The sequence below is a fragment of the Cataglyphis hispanica genome, chromosome 14, assembly GCF_021464435.1.
Source record: "Cataglyphis hispanica isolate Lineage 1 chromosome 14, ULB_Chis1_1.0, whole genome shotgun sequence".
NCBI classification, from domain to species: domain Eukaryota; kingdom Metazoa; phylum Arthropoda; class Insecta; order Hymenoptera; family Formicidae; genus Cataglyphis; species Cataglyphis hispanica.
In genome coordinates this window covers 6,043,569-6,065,377 of record NC_065967.1, presented here as the reverse complement: position 1 = coordinate 6,065,377, position 21,809 = coordinate 6,043,569, and the positions used below count along the sequence as shown (strand labels likewise).

The window sequence follows — 21,809 nt, the reverse complement described above, 5'->3', positions numbered from 1 at the left end:
ATATTCCCGCGCATAAATAGAAACGGACACACTCCGGTACAGCCCACCCAACACCCGCAACTTCTGAGCCATACTTGGCCTTAATCGATCAGGTTTCACGTCCCGCAATAATCCATCTTTATGTGTTAAAATAAGATATTTCAATACAGAGCTCTATACTAAAGCTACGAAGCTTACGAAATCAATCAGAAACATTATGAACTTTTCATATTCGCATAAGAGTAAATGTGTCAATTCGATTGCGAGTAGATTTCAAAATAATATTGCGGAAGTAACTTGTAAAGAAAGCCTTAGATCTGTCAAATATGACAACCAAGATCAAGGCAGAAGACACTCTTTTATTTTATTCTTCGTCCAGACTAGCTAGCAATAATTAAACATATGATCGAATTGCAATTTGGAATCTTATATTTATTAGAATCAAAAACTTATAATAAGTAAAAATTTATCAAGAAAAATATCTAGATTCGTAAATTTTGTTTTTAATAAAAACGAATATTTCCAAAAATCAAGCTTTAAAATTTTTATAATTTCAAAAATCCATAAAAAAATTTAAATATAGCAAAATTATTAAAAAGTGTAGAGCTTCACAAAATTAAAAAAAAAAAAATTAACGTGTTACATACACAATTTCAAACATTTTAAAATTTTCAAACGAGATTTGTACGTTTAAAATTTTGAGGCAGAAAGGATAATACAAAGGATCTTAAAATCAATAAAATAAAAATCGCGACACAACAATCTTTAATGGTTTTCAAAAATGCAAAAAGTTTCGCACAAACAAATGGCAAGAGACGAAACCAGTAGAAGATATTAATATCGGTATGTGCGGGAGGTGGCTCGTTTTCATTGAAGACCAGTTATAGAATGATGTGGCGAACGCGTAACTACAATTTATTTTTTGGCTATTTTTAGCGGTTGGCGTACCGCCACTATTTTCGGTTCTCTCAAATTTCTCACTCCATATTTAGGATTATGGTTGACGGTTTCGTGCCATACTTTTGCTTTTATGATCACTGAAGCGCATTCGTCATGCGCGCTTATACATAATCATACATAAGCTTCGAATATATTATCTGGAATATTAATGAGTTTAAAACGTCGGCCAGAAAGTGACATTTTTCTTCTCGGAAAAACTTGTAAAAAAAATATAAGACATTTATAAAAGATGTTTCTGCATTCTATTTTTCCTATTTCCAATTTCCTATCAATATTTTTCAATGATAAAGATATAAAAATATTTGCAATGCTCTTTCAATTTTTTTCTAATCTTTTCATATTGCGTCGAACTTTAGTATTCACGCAGGTAACAAGTGGACGAATTGGAGCGCATATTTGTTTCGCGGGAAAGCATGTGCTCCCGCGTTCTATTGGCAGAGGCGCAACTAGGTTAAAAACGGAAAGTCAGTCGCGATACTCGAGAATGTGTCAAGGTGATGTAATGGCTGAAGAAAAAAAATCTTTAGAAAAAATTCTTTTTACCTGGAGAAAAACACCAAGCACGATAAATATGGCAAAAATAACATTTATCTCGTTATTTAACGTATCGATAAAATTTGACAGTTCACTGATCGCTTATAGGTAAACGCGTCATATAAATCGATTCGCTTATATATCACGTAGCATCGATCCACTGGCCTGATTATGATTCGCCGCTATAGATCCACAATTACGTATAAACATCTGAGTGCGAGTCGCGCGGCGACTGGTGGTAGTGACCCACGTGGACAGCAGGTAACCTATTGTCCTATTCGTAAGAGCTTTTTGATCGGAAGAAATGAAAGTACATTGTATGTAAAAAAATCTTAAATATTAAATCCGAAAATATATTTGTCATACATCATCTTATACATTGTCATTATTAAATAATATATAGATATATTTCAAGAATTTTGTTTAAAAATTCTACTTAATACATAAAAATTATTTTTATATAACATTTTTTTTTATATTAATATAATGACAATATTTGGCACTTTTTTTTAAACACATGTGATATTTATAATAACATTTGTAATGATATATTTTCTCTTCATTTCTCTACGAGAAATAGAGAGAAAAAGAAAGAAATATATACTTCATTTTAGCGTATACTATAATAAATACCGAGAATTTTTCAGATATATTTTTACAAATATTACGAATTCAAATATTGTTAATAATACAACGTGAAAATTCGCGCAACCAAGCAACGAAGCGAAGATATTAGCAACAATATCGGGGAACAGTGCGCATAAAAAAATAAAAGCAGAGAAAAGAAGAAACTTGAAGGTGAAATTTTACTTCTCTTCACTTGTGTCTTTTCGCGATCATACGAAACGATCAAAGATTTTCCGACACTAACTCACGAGCAAGGGCAAAGATTTTCTTCGAGATTTTCTTCGATCGCGCCTCTAATAGCTTCACTACGTAATTGAAGAAAAATCGCTATCACGTGGAAATAGATTCATGATTGTATTTAAAGCACATGTGTACGATATTATTATTGTAAATGTTGTCAACTACCTGTGACGGGAAAGTTGCTTTCCGGCAACATGAACGTATCGTTCTCGGCGAGTCTTCTTCCTGAGAAAAGTACTTCTTCTTCGTCGCGCGTCTTCTTCTACTTGGATGCGATGATTTTCGCGCACGATCGATTCACCGAACCGGATAATACGACAATCATCGTCGTGCACAATCACAAGACTCCGATTAATTACTTTCGCTCAATCGACTCGCGATCGCCCACGCGATCGATTCTTCTCGCGTGGCCTCTTGGCAGACGTATCGAGGGATACTTCAATTGGAATCAAAGGTAGGAAAAGAAGAGGAGGAGGAGGAGGAGGAGTTCGCTTGAGCACGTGGATGAAATTCCCCCAGGATGAAAAGAGGAACTTTACGAGAGGAAAATGAGAAGGTAACGAGTAAATGAAGAGAAAGATGAAGAAAATGGAACCAATAATCACGAAGTGAAGCGTTTTGAGGCACTTTTGGCACTGTTACGAGAGTGAAGTGGACAAGAGCGACAACTCCACCGTGAGGAGCGACGTGCTGCACCTCCGTCGAGGGAAACGGGGGGGAAACGACGACGGCGAAGAAGACGACAACGACCAGCCCTCCGCAAGAGGAGCAAGCGGAGGTGCGGGCGTGTATATTCTCGATTTGGGCGGATGGAAATCTGAGATTGCTCCATATTGGGCTGTGCGTCGCGGCTACGGAGGTGCTCTGTAATAGCAGAGCTCGACTTCTTCCCTCTCTTTTTCGCCCTCTCTATCTTTCTTCTTCTCTCTCCTCCCTCCCCCTCCCCCCTCCCTTCTCTTCTTCTATATACATACGACTTCTTCTTCTTCCTCTCCCTCTTTCGTATTCCTTCGCGCGTCCCGTTTTCGCTTCGACGAGCGCGCATATGTTTGTGCATACATATATATGCATGTCTCTATCTTGTTCACTCCATTTTCCCTCTTTCTTTTCCCTCTCTCGATCCACCATGGCTCTCTGTATATGATGCGACCATGCGAGGGTATATTTAACCCCGCGAACCACCAACGAGAAATCAAGCCGCGCGCGCAAGCCACTTCTCGTACTCGGTCCTCCTCTTCTTCTTCTCCGGCGCATTCGTTACATATCTCGCGACTACCTACTTGCAAAACGAGTTAAACCTCTCTCTCTCACACACACACACACACACACACACTGTTTCGCAAGATTTATTTTTCCCTTTGATTAATGGATTTGAGAAATTATGATAGTACAAAGGAGAAGGCAATCTCCAACGAATTGTTCAATCCAATTAAAAGCTTTTTATTCGGGACGTTTTGGCTGACGGATCTTTTCAGAGCTCGAATAAATTAAATTTCACTTAAAGCTACATTTATGACTACATTTCACGTAACCATAAATGGCGGACGACTTGTCAAGCATTATAAGACAAGTGACGCTGAACCTAAATCTGAAGATCCACGCTATAACCTTACTCTTATGAAGTAATGGATCTAAGGTATATAGAAAGTGTATCTGAAAATACATTGCAATCATATAACGTGTAATACTAACAGAACATTCCTCGGAATACCCTGTCTTCCTGATTTACAAAAAAAAAAAAAGACTGAGATAAATGACTCCATTAACCGATCCGAGCCAATCCGAAAGAAATCGTTCCAAAGAACTTTACGATATCAATCGACTACATCGAAACCCATATATGTGTGCGTGCATCCTGGCTAACAGAAGCATCTCAGGCAGAATCAAGTACATCGAGTATACCAACATCCACACGTAACCAACCGCACATCAACAGACCGCAATAAATGCGCTAACGAAGAGACAGCGTAATCCGGCATAACGCGCTATCTCTGGAGTTAATGAGCCTTGAAGGCTCCTCCGACGGAGAAGGAGACTTCAGGTTTCCCACAGCGGCGCACCGGATGACGCGCAATGCCAAAGCCGAGCCCATCTCTGCGTATACAGTTGGAAAATTTATAATATTTATAATATTTATAATGTTTTTTTGTCAGAATTTAGTGTACTAAAAATTTCATGTGTTTTTAATAGTGAAGTTATAAATATCTTATAAAATAAGGAATTCTCATTGAAGAAAAATTGATATTAAATTAGTCAAAGAATTTATAACAAAAGAAAGAAAGAAATATACAGAGTACTTTAGAATACAATCGGAAAATTTGTTTTGTTAAAAAAAAATATGCCGTTTGAAAGTTTTGTCATATTAACAATAATTTATCATATTGTTAATTTAACATATTGCTGTTGCATTAATTGAATCCAAATGTTAAAGTATTAGAAGCCTCAAATTGTTAAATTATTAAATATCTTAAATGTTAAATTATTAGAGCTTTATCAATTAAGAAAATTGATAAGGTTCTAAAGTGAACTTCACAACTTTGAAATTAAATTAGCAAAACAATTGAAAAAAGTGTAAAAATAATACAAGACACATATTTCCAATTTTACAGAATAAATATGTTTCGTATTTTTAATGACAGGATTTATCTGGGAAAATTTACAGAAAGAAAGAAATGTCGATTTTATTCTGTAAGGAGTAAGAATGTCGATAACATTTTTTCCAAATTAATTTTATCATTAAAAATATGTTAATTATATATTTTTTTTTAAATTATTGTACTATGAAAATTATTGTACTATGAAGTCTGCATTCATTTGGTGTTAAGATATTAACATAATATTAGTGTCACGATTTAACATATCCATATTATAATAAATTAAGACAAAAATTTGTGTGGGCTGTTTGAAATATTCGATTAATGATAAATTTAAGACAAATTTTTCAGCTGAGTACCGCCCGCAATTTATCACGCGCCCAAAGTGGCAAATGTACATTTCGCTTGGATCATTTTACTACATATGTAAATATACATATGCGTACATTTCCATTTAACGCGGCTAGAAAAAAAAAATATGGATCGCAGTTTAATGGAGACTGACGGTGCGCAACAAACTGGAAAGGTACGGATTGAATTAAAGAGATTGAAAAAAATCGAATAAAAAGTTGATGTGGAGCTATTTGACACTTTCACCAAACCGTTTACACCTCTTTATCCTTTTATAATTTACGTTTCAATAAATATATTCCAAAATTGTAATTATTCCGCAAAATAAACGCATAGAGAAACTATCCCATTCTTTCCCATATTAAAAATAAATGATACATTACTTGTGATTAATTTGGAGTAGAAGAATTTTTTGAGTGCGAGAAAGAGTGAGAGAGATAGAGGACGAGAGAGAGGGGGGGAGAAGGAGAGAGAGATATTAAAATAACAATATTTTCTTAAACGCGTTTTTTGAATAAAAAAAAAACTGTAAGAAAAACTATATATTATAAAATGATACTTGTGTAGCTTATATTCGAAAAATGACAGTTCGCAATAGAGAGAGGGGAAGGGGAGGAGAGAGAGATATTAAAATAACAATATTTTCTTAAACGCGTTTTTTGAATAAAAAAAAAACTGTAAGAAAAACTATATATTATAAAATGATACTTGTGTAGCTTATATTCGAAAAATGACAGTTCGCAATAGAGAGAGGGGAAGGGGAGGAGAGAGAGATATTAAAATAACAATATTTTCTTAAACGCGTCTTTTGAATAAAAAAAAAACTGTAAGAAAAACTATATATTATAAAATGATACTTGTGTAGCTTATATTCGAAAAATGACAGTTCGCAATAGAGATAAAAATATTATTCCAAGAACTGTCTTTCAAGGATTTTCTTAGAATACATTCCTCCTCCCATTGTTGCATTTAATTAACGAATCGAGTCAGATGATAATATATATCATTTATTTATTTAATGTTAGATTGTTCTGAGAATTAAATACGCTATTGAAAATGCCACATATGATCGTGACGTAAAAGCGACACGGTGTCAGCAAGTCCGCACACGCGATCCTATATCGCCGGGGATATAAAACGCCATTCTACGAATGTGCCGGATTAAAGTGCGCGAAGCTGGTGGAACGCGGAGTTGAAAGTAGTTGTTGACATATCGTTGCCAGGTATTGGAACACGTCGGGCAGGTAGGCGGGTTGGTTTAACCTATACGGGATATAATATGCGCCTCCGCCAGAGACGGCAGTCGCGTGAAAATATCAATGCATCGCCTCCCGCAAGGAGAATACCACCGGCACAATGGGCGATATCTTCATCATTGGTTCCGACTGGTCGACTGTTTCATATTTAGAACATTTAACATTTGTATACTACATTTCAACAATGCAAATGTCAGTCACAGTGCATCTTACGTAAGACGCGGCCTAGATTTAGATACATATTTTCACACAGTTGGAAAATTTGAGATTTAACATATTGCGAACAGTTTCAAACGGTTCACACAAATTTTTGTGTCAGTATAATATGGATACAGTGTGTTTATCCAAAAATTGTAAAAAAAATTTCCTGAGAATTCGCTGATTTTTCAGGTAATTTGTTCAAAATTTCAGGTAAAATTAGAGAATTTTTTAAAATAAGTTTTTATTTGTGTACTTTTTCTAATGCTTTTCACTAATACAAAGAAAAAATAAGCCACAAATTTTAAATATTAAATTTAAAAATGTGAAAAGAACTGAATGACTTTTGTAAGATAAGCATTTTTCATTTTCTATCATTAATTATAAGAATTACAATAAAAGATGTGTATTCAGTATTTTTTGCTATGACAATGAATCAAAGATAATGAAAGAGAAAGAGAGAAAGGGAATCAAATATAAACATAATATATTTAAAATATATAATTCACAATCAAATTATTGATGCTTGCAATATAAAAACAAAATGATCAAAGAGAATTTTTGAAAAAATTTCCTGAGCTCAAATAAATTTTCACGAGAATTTTGAACAAATTACCTGAAAAATCAGCGAATTTGCAGAAAGTTTTTTCTACAAACTTTGGATAGATACACTGTATCCATATTATAGTAACACAAAAATTTGTATAGACCGTTTGAGACATGCGATATATGTTAAATTCCCTAATTTTTCTAAGTAAAAATAACATTCCTGAGAATTCCAGAATTTCTAGGTTTTTCCAGGAAGGGACACCCTGTGGATATGTTAAATCGTAACACTAATATTATGCTAATATTTTAATACAAAATAAATTCAAACTTCATAATAATTTGAAATAAATTTTGGGTAAAAGCAATATATTTCTAACGATAAAATTAATTTAGAAAAAATATCGACTATAGTCTATAATCACTCTCATTCTTATTGAAGAATAAAATCAACATTTTTTTCTGCAAATTTTAATAGATAAATCCTGTCGCTTATAATACAGAACATATGCATTGTGTAAAATTAAAAATATGGGCACATTGTGTTTGCACTTTTTTTCAGCAACACCAAGTATTGCTGTTGCTGAAAAAATGCAAAACTAGCAAAATAGCAATACTTGCTGTTGCTGTTTAATACTAAACTTGCAACAGCATTATGTTAAATTAACATATGAATATATTATATATTATTTAACACCAAATTTTTGCCAACATATTTCTAACAGGAAAATATAAATTTTCCAACTGTGCAGGCGTATTTCTGAACGTTTCATCGTGCAAGCGGAAGTACGCTTCGACGACGCTAATGAAACTGCATGTGTGGGTGACAATTTTGGCGTTGACGATTGTAGTATAGATAGTTATCATAGACATCGACATGGGGACAAGCGCTTCACTCGATAGACCATGAGAAATTTGAAAAAACATTCTCGTCGGTGCAAGCGAAGACTGGAGAAAACGCGATTATGTATCTCGGGGATAAATAATGAAAGGAGTTTAGTCCTTGATCGTATGCTAAAATCTAAGTCCTACTCGCTGAATATTACCGCGATGGTTAACGTTCACGATTGAGAATAATGAATTTATTATGAGCGCTTTAATAAGTTTGAGGAAAAAAATATTGTTGAAGCAAGTGGCAATTTGATCGGACACTCCACGTAAAGCTCGAATGTTCGACGATAATGACTTTCCCAATTTATCCCGAACTTGATGCGCGCGCACGAGTTCGAAATTCATCTTTAAGTAATCACCGTCGTTAACGCGGTTGCTTTTATAGGGTCGTTAATCACTGTCGTTGTCCGTAGTAGGCGATAAATAATTACAAAATACGCTGCTCGCTCTCGCGGGATAATATGCGAGAGCCCTGACATATGTGAGAGCCCTCGACGAAGCGTTGCTTTCGAAATGTGACGCGAGGTAAATGTGTGATTCAGCTAAAAACTTAGAACTTACAAGTGCAGTCTTCGTGATATTTAAAGAAGAGAAAACGAGAAAGATTTCTCGAGAGACGATGAGAGATAGGCCACCTTACAGCTAAGCCCAATTGGATCGCCCACGCGGCAAAAATCTGAAAGGAATATATAAGGCTACCCACTAATACTGTTAAATTGCCCAGTGCGCCTTTTCCTCTTACGAATTATTCAATTATACATCTCTCTTAATTCGGCAATGACGCAACTCATAAGCATCTCCGTAGGCGTTTTTCATCGAGAAAGGCAGAACGCGCGTGAAGTCCATTCCCGAACATCTTTTACTCATTAACTGCCTTTTATATTGATTAAGAATAAATATAAAGACGTGAGAATTAGTTATTATGTTAAAAAAATTATTACAAAATGTAAAATATATCTGTAGAATAAGACAAACGTCAGTATTGAAAAATATGATATTGTCATAGAAATATGCCTTAATGATCGCTATTATTCGACTGCATAATGTATATATTCATATACATTACACTGCCAAGAAAGATTATATTTTTTATAACCAAAATAAAATAATGTTCAACATATCTCTATATTTACTGTGTTATAATGTAATTCATAAAATTTCTTTAGAAACACACATTTTATTTAATAATCTACACAATTTCAATTTTTTTATAACTTCCTAAAGTTTTTTTTATCTATATTTTTAACTATAAAATATAAAACAGTATAGTATAAATTTTTATGGTTTGTGTTAATTGTAATAATAAATTATTAATTTTTCAATGCAGAATTCTCAAAAATTCATAATGTAAAAAATAAATTTTGATTGCGCAAATAAATTTTATTTTGCGAAAAAAAATTTTAACTTTAATTTATTTCATTTTATTTAATTAAATAAATTTAATTCAAAATACATTATTGTAATTATACAAAAATATAAATTATAAACCGATTCTACATCTATTATAATATTAATTATATATAATATTATATTTTATAATTAAAATTATATAAATTTCATAAAAAATAATCATTAATTGTAACATTACACGTATAAAATAAATATATTATTTATTACTAAATTATATGTAAATTTTATTCGTAAAATTTTGATTTAAAACTTTAATTACAAATATATGCAATATTGGATATACATATTAATTCGAAAAAATGCGATAAATTATCGTAGATATTTTCGCTGAATTATTTCTGAATTGATCGAATAAAAGCTGACTAAAAGAACAACGGGAACATCTAAAATGATTCTGGGACATCCTGTATAAATTTAAATTTTCTATGAAGCCTTCAGCAATTGCGTTTCGTAACGTCACCTGTATGCAACAAGCACGATCATAAATGAGCTAAAGAAATTCTCTTTCAGCGAGTCAAAGATGCTATGCAACCTCATGCATTTATAATGGAGAGCGTGGCGTTTTTCGCGCAATATATCTACATTTTTTAATTTTCCCGATCTTAAGAGCGAGCAAAAAAGAGAAAAAGTGTTAATCGAAAGCGAATGGGCGCCGGTAACGATCTCGTCTGAAGAGATAGCCGCAAGAAACGATTCGATAAACACGAGTCGCCCATCGATCGCGGGCTTTGATTGGTCGATTAATGATCGACCAGTTGTAAAACTTATGCGAAAAGGATTGGCGCACTTTGGAGAACGAATGGAGAACGTTCGCCCGCTATTCCGTCCCCTTTCTATTATTGCCATCGCTACAGCATCCGTCGATCATGATTGGCAGTGCACGTTTCCATTAACTGTAAGATGTGGACATGCTTCTATCTTATTACGCAATCATGTTACCTAGCGAGATAATTCAATTCGTAGTTGAAGAATGTTTGACAGAAGAAACGTCCCATTTCGCGCGCCATATAAGTTGAACTAAGGATTAAATAAATAAGGATTCACTTTCAAAAAATTTTAATTAATGAATATTTATTTAGATTCAAATGCGGCGCCTTTTATCAATAAGTATCACGAAAATCTGAATAAAAATTATTATAAACGTCATATAAAAATACTAAAATACTAGAAATAATATATTTGATCTAAAATAAATTTTTTGTTATATATTTAATTATTAATATATTTTTTTATTTAATATTATATATTTATATATTTAATTTTGATATAAAATTTATATTATTCATATATTATATAATAATATAATTATATAATATTTTTTTATTATATATACATATATAAATAATTAATTATATATTATTATAATTATTTAATTAATTATAATTATATAATATATAATCATAGTTATATATTATAATAATCTAATATTTTTTATGTTATATATTATAATATGTTATATATTATAATATATTATATATAATCAATATATACAATATATATAAAATTATATAGAAATATACTTAGATCTGCATAAAATTAATATTTATAATTAAATATATATTTCACGTTATTTATTAATATATTTTTCTATCTAATATATAATACTATAATTTCTCTTTCATATAATCGTGTGTATCTACTTTAATCGTTCGCGTGATTGCACTCGCGAGTAATGTATCGTGATCGCGATTGGCAGTCGTATCGATATGAAAATTCTCCCACCCGATTCTCCTCCCCTTCATTTTCTTGCGTCCTCCACGATTCCCCTTCTTGGACCACACGGATCTGCACCGGATCGCTCGAGATTGACCACAAAACCCTCCTCCAATTGCCACATCCGTTAATTCGAGAAAATATGGCTGTCTCTGGATCGTTAGCCGATTCAATCATGGCTACCGCGACGACTGACAGCTGATCTCGATCGATCATCTTGTCGGTGTTTAATTAATTCTCTCGAATGGACGGAGAATCTCTCGACCAAGCATGCGTCCGATAAAAGTCCGATAAAAGTATCGTTCTTCGTCGATCATTGCCAGGGTCATTAGCCGATTATTGGTATTACAATAGCTGCATATCGTATCGGCCAAGTGGCGCGTAACAAATTACAGGCAAGCGCCCGCGCTAGATTTTATATTTAGGATGGTACCATAGGATGTAACTCTAGAACTACTGAATTAGGCTAGAACGAAAATATCTTGCACCCACGCCGATGACGCTCTCTCTCTCTCTCTCTCTCTCTCTCTTTCTCTCTCTCTTTCTACCTCTCTCTCTCTCACCGGGGAGACTTCGTGTTTTATATATTTATTTTTTGCCAAATTTTTTTCTCCTATCCGCGCCTTAGCGTTCGCAAACGTTCGCGACGGAAAACGTTACGTAAGAAAATCCAGACTCAAGCCAGGTTTGTCTGTCTTCGATCGAGAGTACATACAGTGGCCCGTCATCCTGTCATCATATCGAATAATTGCAAAAATGAATTCTAAGGTCAGACTGTTTTACAAAACGCAAGCCTCCAAACTTATTGGAATATAAAAAAGAAAAGGGAAAGAGAGATTAATGGCTTGCCAACGTAATTACGAATTCCACGACCCGGTAAGACGCCTTGACGATAAGCAAATAAGCTCGGCACTCTTAATTAAAAATGATGAAGCGGGGGCTTAAAAAAAAAGAAAGAGAGAGAGAGACATGCGCGCGGATAAGCGTGCACCGATGTCATCGATCATCGGATCTGTAAATGACTTTCGACGCTCTCGCCGTATCTCATTATTTTGTATCCGAAGCGAGACGAGGACGGGAAAGAACGGTCGCAATTAGCGACGATATTGCAGACAAGGGGAGAGATAATCATCGGTCGCGTGTCATTAATCAAAACGGATAGGCAGAAACAATCAATCCAGATGGATAATCGTCGCGAGCACTTACGAAAATTATTTAATCGAATTATTTAATCGATCATCAAATCGTTGCCCCTTGCGCAAAAATGCCGCGCGCGGTTCAATTATTATCGCATCCGCGGGGGCGATATCCATGATCGCCGGGATTGATAAAGTAATTGCTACGATTATACGGCCAGGTTAATTCTTTTTTTCTTATCCTACGCGAAGCCGGGTCGTTAAAACCGGCCGAAACGACGTTTATGTAATCGCGAGACGAGTCCGACTTACGGGCGTTTTCTCTCTCTCTCTCTCTCTCTCTCTCTCTCGTTATGACGAGGACATTGGTAAAGACACGAAAGCCTTCTCCCGATTTCCGATTCGACCAACTGATTTTTTTCTCTCTCGTGATGACTAATGAGTCGACGTAACGTACCTCGCCCACCCGCAGTCGATATACTGTCGTTCGATTTTTCGAACGTCACATATATCGTCAAGATATCGAATAACGTCCTCTTCGATCTCGTGCGTCACTTATTTCCGTGCCATAAAGTTTATCTGTATTAAAAATTGTTATCTTAAAGCTAACTCTTTTTATACATCTATAAGAATTCAAAATGATTACTTTATATCAATTTTTATACATATAATTTCTTATTAGAAATCTTAAATTATTAATAATTTAAATTAAATCTTATAATTAATCTTAAATTATTAACACTTAAATTTTTATTTACTTTAAAAACTTAATAAACATTTCTATTAAATATTTTTATTAAATAATTTAAATTTACTAAAATACATTCAAAATTTATTTTTATTAATTTATCTATTTTTATTCATTCAATTATTTTCATAAAATAATTTATTTTTATATATTTTTAATTCAAAATTAATATAATTAATAATAATAATAATAACTATAAATATATATATTTCTATATTTCTATATTTAATAGAATTAAACTATTTCTAAAAATTTCAAAAATTTTTTATGCTTCATACATTAAAATATATTTTACTTATTATTATTATTTATTTTTAAATTATTATTTATTATTTTTTATTATTTTAATAATTATTTTAATTTAATTATAATTAAAATAAATTAATTACATAATTAATCATTAATTTTAATTTATAATTAATAAATGCATCAATTATTAATATTAATTATTAATTGTTTTTATTAAATCCTTGTTCCGATTAAAAGATATCAATTCATATGAAGCATATCTAAAATATCACCGAAATTACAGATTTTAGTTAAAACGCATTGCATCGATCGAAATCGGATATCAGTTTCCAGGATCTATGCAAAACACGGTGTATGCTCGGCCGATATAATGATGCATTTTCATGCATATCAATCCAATAATATAAAATTACGAGTGTCTGCATTCCATTTGGCTCAAAGTTTTTCCATGGAACTGTCGGGATATGATGAAATCACGGGCGTTGTCTCGCGCCAATGCGCGAACTTGCTATATTCTATTTCCAAGTTGACCACACCTGTTTTTAGCTTTATTTTCGGGAGCTTTGAGCCCCCGAACATATGAAGACATATATTCTAACTTCCAACTACGTAGAGATGTAACGAGATGCCACACTGCATTCACGAAATGAGAGAGAGAGAGAGAGAGAGAGAGAGAGAGAGAGGGAAAAAGAGATCAATCTATGTTATTTACCTCTAGTATTTTCCGATTTAAGGAAATTATTAATTCAGATGTTCAAAATATTGAGAGATATTCAAAAAAAAAAGAAAGAGAAAGAGAATATATGAAATGTATATATAAGGAATATTTTTTTCCAATATTTTTGAGCCATTTTTTAAAGGAAATTGTTTTGTTACTTCAAAGTCGTATCGTACATATATATATATATATATATATATATATATATATATATATATATATATATGTACGATACGACTTTGAAGTACATTTGTATTTAATAAGATCGTAATATGATGAGATAGTAATAGCTTCTTTCATTGATGCCGTCGATTTATTTTCTCGCCGTTATTTTTGATCAATTCAAAAAAACTCGCGTGAGGGTTGAAAATTTATCTACTTATACATAAGAATTTTTTTTATTCCAACTTCAATTTCCTAAGATAATGAGATGTTAAAAATTCTCTGAAGCTTCATTCACCTGACCTGAAACACCCTGTACATATAATTTCTTTTTACATTTACTATTTATTTATTTATTCTCTATTTACATATTAACTTTCTATGCTTTTTCACATGATGTTGAAATATTTTCTTGATTTTATTGTTACACACGCACTCATTTGCAAGCTCATTTTCGATCCTCGCTGCCTTGGACAGATTATACAGAGCGCTAGTGGCGGGATTACACTTGGACAGTGGAGAAGAACGAATTGATACGAGTGGTCGAGCCTGTTGCTAGTCCATATACGGATGAGAATGCTAAAATGAATTACCCGAGTCGATACGAGACCCGCCTTCAAAGACACTGGATGAACTGGTCCCATTGAAAGGAAGCCATTTCTCGTTCTGCCCCCTCAGTCTCCTGTTTTCTTTTTTACGCGTTTCATTCATCACACACGTTAGGTGAGGCCGAACACTCCGTCCCTTCTTCATTCTCTCTTCAAGACCTGAAGAGATTTTGTAATTCAACAAAACGTATTATTTGTTAAATTAAATCCCACGTTAAAAAGTTTAAGTGATAACCTTCTCCTCTTTACGTTAAATTCGAACAGAGGTGTTTAATTTCTTCTCCCACCATTTTTTAACCTTTCCCTTCATCCTTCCCGCGTACGTTATCTCGAAATAAATTACTTTTCTGACTGAACAAGCAGACCCGAGCAGAGAAATATAGCACAATTTTCCTTATCTGCGTTGCAGCGCTCGCGACTTTTTATCTCTTACAATTAGATTTATGATCAATAGTAAGTCTCGACGATCGGTTGAAACGTCTGGCCAAACAAGCGAGCGATATCCCTCGATTGGTTTCGCGAATTTTGTAAACGGGATTTATTTAAGTCCGAGCATTACTCTCGAAGCACGCGAAGTGCGAGAGAGAGAGAGAGAGAGAGAGGAGAGTGAATCATAAACTGTAGATTGCGCCGATTTCCTGTGCCGCGCGATCGAGAAAATCGACGCGGTAAATCGCCCATAATTCCACCCACGTGTCTATGTCGCATCGAGCAATTCATCAAACCGATCCGGTACTTACGTCTCGTCCGACGACCGGTCGGCGGTTGAGATAAGCGTACAAGACGAGCCCCGATATGAATACCTACGTTATGTGCCGGCGCATATAAGCGGCCCTTACTCCTTATAAAGACCCGCGCCTTCGAGCGAAGAGAAACGACCGTACGGACGGATCGAGATTCGATATAAAGTCTGCGATCGGCAGAGTATTTATGCCCTATACGCTTCGCGTGGTATATCTTCGCTATCGCGAGAGAAGAAATATCCCAATAATCTTTCCCGCCGCATCGATCGCCGCCCAATTTAATGGAGTGCGCGATTTGCGCGGGAAAATTTTGAAGGTTAGAAAAGAGAAAAAATATAGAAAAGTATATTATATTATTATTACAGATTTTTTGTGAAAAGAATATAATATATATATTTTTATTCGTTAAGTATTTGTTTTATCAAATCATTTTTAATTTCAATTTTTTAAGGCATATATATATATATATATATATATATATATATATATATGCCTTAAAAAATCGAAATAAAAAATAATTTTATAAAACAAATACTTAATAAAAAATTTTAATAGAATTGTTTTATCAAAAATAGAATTGTTTTCCAGAAAAAAAAATTTCAAGTATTCATTTTTTATAAAATACAGATGGGAGAGAGTTGGTAAACGCGATCAGCTGATTGCGGAGCTACGATGGATCGTGGGCCAGTTGTCCGATCGTGTCGAACCTTTTAAAACCGGCCCATTGTTCTCGAATACATCGTAGAGCGGGATAGAATAAAGTCGGAGAGAGAAAGACAGAGAGAAAGAGATGCGTCTCGCACAGTCACGTTTGCGAGAAGCGGTCACGTGAATGAGGAGCTCCCATTCATACGAGCTCCCTTCAACTTACGCCTCGCCGCCGTCCACGGGATGCCCGGCGACAAGGGACTGCGCGCGCGCGCGCACTCACGCACACTATCGTGTTGTCGTCCGAGGCCGCCGCACACGTGATCACCATTGTCGATCGTCGCGAGGATGCGCGCGGACGCTACCGCGTTTTATTCCCCATCTTTTTTTGCACCTCTCCGTCGCCTCGATCGGCCGCGATCTACTAGACGCGCGTATTTGCAGGAACTGCGCGCACGCGACTGCTCTCATTCATCCGCTTCGCGAAGCCAGAAGCGCGTCCGTCAAGCTACTTGTTGATTATGAATTAGTGTGCGTTGCGTCTCAACATTTCTTTATAGTTGGAAAATTTATATTTTCTTGTTAAAAATATGCCGGTTAATATTTTTGAAAAAATAAGTTTTGTAGTATTTTAGTATTAATTTAAGTATTAATTTTTCATAGATTGTTACATATCCGGTACAGATATTTTTATTTATTATTTAATACTTAAATTAATACTAAAATTTTAATTTAATTATTTAATTATTAATTTAAGTATTAATTTTTCATCGATTGTTATATATCCGATACAGATATTTTAGTATTAAACAGCAACAGCAAATATTGCTTGCTGTTGTTGTTTAATACTAAAATATCTGTACCGAATATATAACAATCGATGAAAAATTAATACTTAAATTAATACTAAAATTTTAATTTAATTATTTAATTATTAGTTTAAGTATTAATTTTTCATCGATTGTTATATATCCGGTATAGATATTTTAGTATTAAACAGCAACAGCAAGTATTGCTTGCTGTTGCTGTTGAAAAATTAATACTTAAATTAATACTAAAATACTACACAACTTTTTTTTTAGATCGACTAATCTACTACTTTACTGATGTATGATTGTACAATCGAAAAGAATTGTCTTGACAATTAGAAATTATTTTGTAATTCGTGATATATAATCGCGAACGCAGACACTTGTCGAAATAAAAAAACGTGATAAACTCGTTATGCGACCTTTACGTATCTCGAAACGCGCAGCTTATGATTCGCGGTTTAATTAAGTGCGCACTTTGTACGTGCTTCCATCGGTGCTAAAGTTCATAAATTAACAGGTTCGCTCGCGCGATCGCGATCTGATGTATCAGCGCCAATTATCTCGCAGCTGTTCCTCCCTCCGTCTTGCTTTTGAAACACTGTACTTTCTAAAACGATCAATATTCCACCCTACGTCCATACGAGAATCGCAATTTACAAATTATTCCCCGCACATTACATCGCGAAGCGATATTGCACCTTCTCATTAGCTCATATTTATTCGCGGAAATTGATTGCAAGGATCATTCGATGTAAAGTTGCATGCTTCTAAATAGAAGGTACATAAATGTGGAAAATTCAGTAGAGCATTTTTTTTGTTCATAAAATACATATTTTTTATGTTATTATTTTATCGTAAAAGTAGAAAAAGGTATCACCTGTATTATTGAACTTACTTGTATCGAGAAAGTAAATTTAATCAAGAAGGTTTAATTTTGGTTAAAAAATATATATTAATTTATAAATAAATAAATATATGTATAATAAATTTTTATGATTTATTAATTAATAATGTGCATAGCGCTTATTAAGAATATGTATTTGATCGATCAATGCAGATTGATATCATGAGTACTTTAAATTAGTGTACTTTCTTCATAAAATGCTAAAAAATATTTATTTATGCAATAATAAATTAAAATATAAATATCTTATATTAAAACTTATAATATATACATATATATAAATTTTTAATATATACAGATATTAAAACTTTTAATATATACATATATTAAAACTTTTAATATATACAAATATAAGATATATATATCTCAAATTATCTCATATTATGCATATAATATCTTTAGCCAGAATATTCTTATAGTGCAATGTACATAGCATATAATACAATGACTTTCCTCAAGTACCTTCTTCCATTACGAAGTCAGGCTACGTCAAATAATACTTTGCACCTCATTATACCGGCAGCCACGTGTCACTTTGATCGTCGTAAATCTCCTGAAGTTATACAATATCGTGTTATCCATATTTATATAATCTATAGGGGACCATCTACGCATCGTAGGACAGAATGGCGACCGGCAATTAGGACGCATCAATTTAAACAGCCTCGTTGCTCTGTCAGATACTCACGCACGCGTGCCCATAATTAAGTCTCATTTATGCACACGCTTTAACGTGTGTGCTTGTTGGAGGGACCACCGTTTTTAAGAAAGTTATCATAAATTATCCCGGATATGTCTTATGTGTGCCGTGAGTCGTAACTTTTTTCTTCCACAAACGAATCACGCTTTCGAGAAACATAGAGCGATAAATAAACATGCGATAATCGACCACCCACGCGTGAAGATTAAAATATATTCACGTTAATTTGTGAAAGACTCACACGCACATATAGATATATGTGTTATTAAACGTCGTTGTGTCAAGAGAGGAGATACCCATACAATATGTGTCTTGAATCATATTTTAATAAATGTTAAATCCTGAATTGCGTTAAAAGTTGAAATTGAATTGGAAACGTGAACTAAAAATTTGGACAAATATAAAGATTGTGAGATTATGAACTTCTACAAAATCGTACAAATAAATAAAGATTAAAGAAGAAAAAAGAACATTATACAAAATATTATAAGATATTAAACTATCAACCTGTAGATGGCACTCCTTGACTCAGATTGAATGATTTTTACAATCTTCAATATTGCAATCTTTATATAGTCGGACATGAGCCTTACGATCATCGTCACATATGTAAACTGTTGGAAAATTTGTGTTTTCTTGATAAAAAAATATACCGATTAAAAAAAATTGTTGTGTTAAATATTTAACACATTCATGTGTTAATTTAACATATTGCTGTTGTGTTAAGGATGTTCTGGATGTACAATAGTAGCAAAAATTGTCAAAATTAAAAAGAAAACATGTTCCTTACGTTTATACTGTTTGAAAAATTAAAAAAATAAATTCGAGTTATGAAAAAAAATTAAAGTATCACAAAATAATATGGATTTGACGTCTTCGTGAAAGAAAATAGTTGTAATTAATATTTTTCCTAATTTATGGCAAGAACTTTTGATCGTCAATATCCTCTGAAATCAACTGCAAAAAACAATGAAAAACGAGTAATTTGCAGGAAGAGAAAAAGAGACAGATAATATTTTTCTACAATTTTTAGTAAATAACTTTTAAACGAATTAGTGGATCTAAATCAAGTTTTGCACAAATATTTATTAAAATTTCCTTATTATATGTAAAAAATTTTATTTCATTGATAATATTTTTTCTTCGTCAAATTTGTCAATAAGTACTACAATAGACGATTTTCCATAAAAATCAATAGTAACTTTAAATTTAAATAAAAAATAACTTCCAAACCGTTAAGAGAATTGTGCTTAGTTTTTGTACAAATATTCAGAAGAAATAGTAAAACAATCTATGAAATTTTAATGCTTTTGTTAGTATTTCGATATAGGTCACGTACATCCTTAATTGAACTCAAATATTAAATTATAAAAATAATTTTAAAAATATATAAAATAATAAATGCGCACATACTTAATTTTACACAATAGATATGTCCATATTACAGAATTATCTGATAAAATTTACAGAAAATAATGTAAATTTTATTTTACAATAAGAGTGAAAATGACTAAAGAACATGTCAATAACATTTTTCCAAATCAATTTTATCATTAAAAATATGTTTCTTTGCACTACTTTTTATATTTGCATAAGCAATGTTTGATTACAAATGTAGTTTTTTCAAGTTTCTGCTTTTTTGTTATTTTGAGTGTTTGTTTTTTTTGCATGCCTTATCAAACGAAATTGATATAATTTAGTTTGTTATTTAATTAGATTTATTTCGTTCCTTTTTTTAATGGATAAAAGGTTTTGAAGTTATTTTTCAAAAAAACGTGGTTTTTCGAAGTTTATTAGCTTTTTAACGAAGTATTTCCGAATTTATGTTTATAGAAACCTTTGTATTCCAAATTTAATTTCTTATAAGACCTAAAGTTTCATTGACCTATCCTAGAAAACCCAGTATATTCAGATATGAATAAAAATAATTAATATTATTTTTTTCAACAAGTTGATAAAAAAATCTAGAAAAATAAGGGATGCAATGTTGGTTTTACACAAAATTTAATTCAAATTACTATAAATTTCGCATTTATTTTGAAATATTAATATCAACAATATTAATGTCATCAGTCACCACAACACATATCCGTTAAATTAACACAAGAATTTGTGTGGTTCGTTTGGGACATGCGATATATTAAATTTAAGCCAAATTTTGCAACAGTGAACGTGCAAGTCGAGTAATATCGGATATGCACTGGCTAACAGTGTGCATTGACAGCGAAAAAAGCGAACGATTTCGCCGGGCATTACTTTTCCCCTCCACAAAATGACTTCATCCACGATTCCAAGGACTTTGCCGCGGAGGAAGAGACAAAAACCAGGTAGTAATCGCTGAGAGGAATGCGCGGTAAGGTCGAAATAATAGTCGGCGCGCCGCGAGAAGACCGGTGTGTGATGGTGCACGTTTTAATGCGAATGTAACGTATGTAAGGCTGGCAAGGCCTGCTGCAGGAGAGCCGGCCGATACTCGGCAAAAGAGACGCAAGTGAATTCTCTGTATCTCGGAGGAGAGACGGACGCGCGCGTTAAGAGATTATGCTAATGCCGGCGTGTCCACGGTCGAGAGATCGCTATCCCCGATACTTAACCCAAAGACCTCATCCAGTCGACTACGACGAGGCGAGTGCAGTCCCGCGGCGCGTTAAATTCCTGCGGGTTATTTCTGAGCGCGGTTATGAGCTCTCCGCGGATGTTACGAAGGCCCCGGCGATTAATTGCGCCGCGGCGAGCGAGCGAGAACGCGAGTTTCCATTTTCGATGCGAATAAGCCCCGATCTTGACCTTCCCTGCTCATCTCGACGATTATTCCTTTGTTAGGCTCGTGACTGTCGTCACATTAGGGCGAATGCATGTATACGAGATAATCTGTACGTTGTGCATGTGCGTGGTAATAAAGATGATTAAGAACTTTTTCATCGAGAATGCATTTCCCGTTCTTCTCGGATCTTTATTACGGAGAAATGCAAAATATTATTAGCGATGTAAATATATTAAAATATAATAAAATATATTAAAATAATATAACAATATTTTAGAATTATAAAAATATTATAAAATATTATTATCGATATAAAAT

General features: G+C 33.2%; 1 protein-coding gene across 2 annotated transcripts in view; it reads right to left on the bottom strand.

The window, feature by feature from the left end:
* The window catches only part of LOC126854783 (uncharacterized), a 30,803-nt gene that overhangs the window by 6,482 nt on the left and 2,512 nt on the right, over positions 1-21,809 (bottom strand). The window contains exon 1 of one of the 2 annotated variants that reach the window (XM_050601841.1): positions 2,506-3,252. The exons of the other annotated variant lie outside the window; for it this stretch is intronic. Within the exon in view, the coding sequence (XP_050457798.1) occupies positions 2,506-2,536 (31 nt within the window). The 5' untranslated portion in view covers positions 2,537-3,252. Of the gene's footprint in view, positions 1-2,505; positions 3,253-21,809 lie in introns of those variants that run through there. 2 annotated transcript variants of the gene reach the window in all.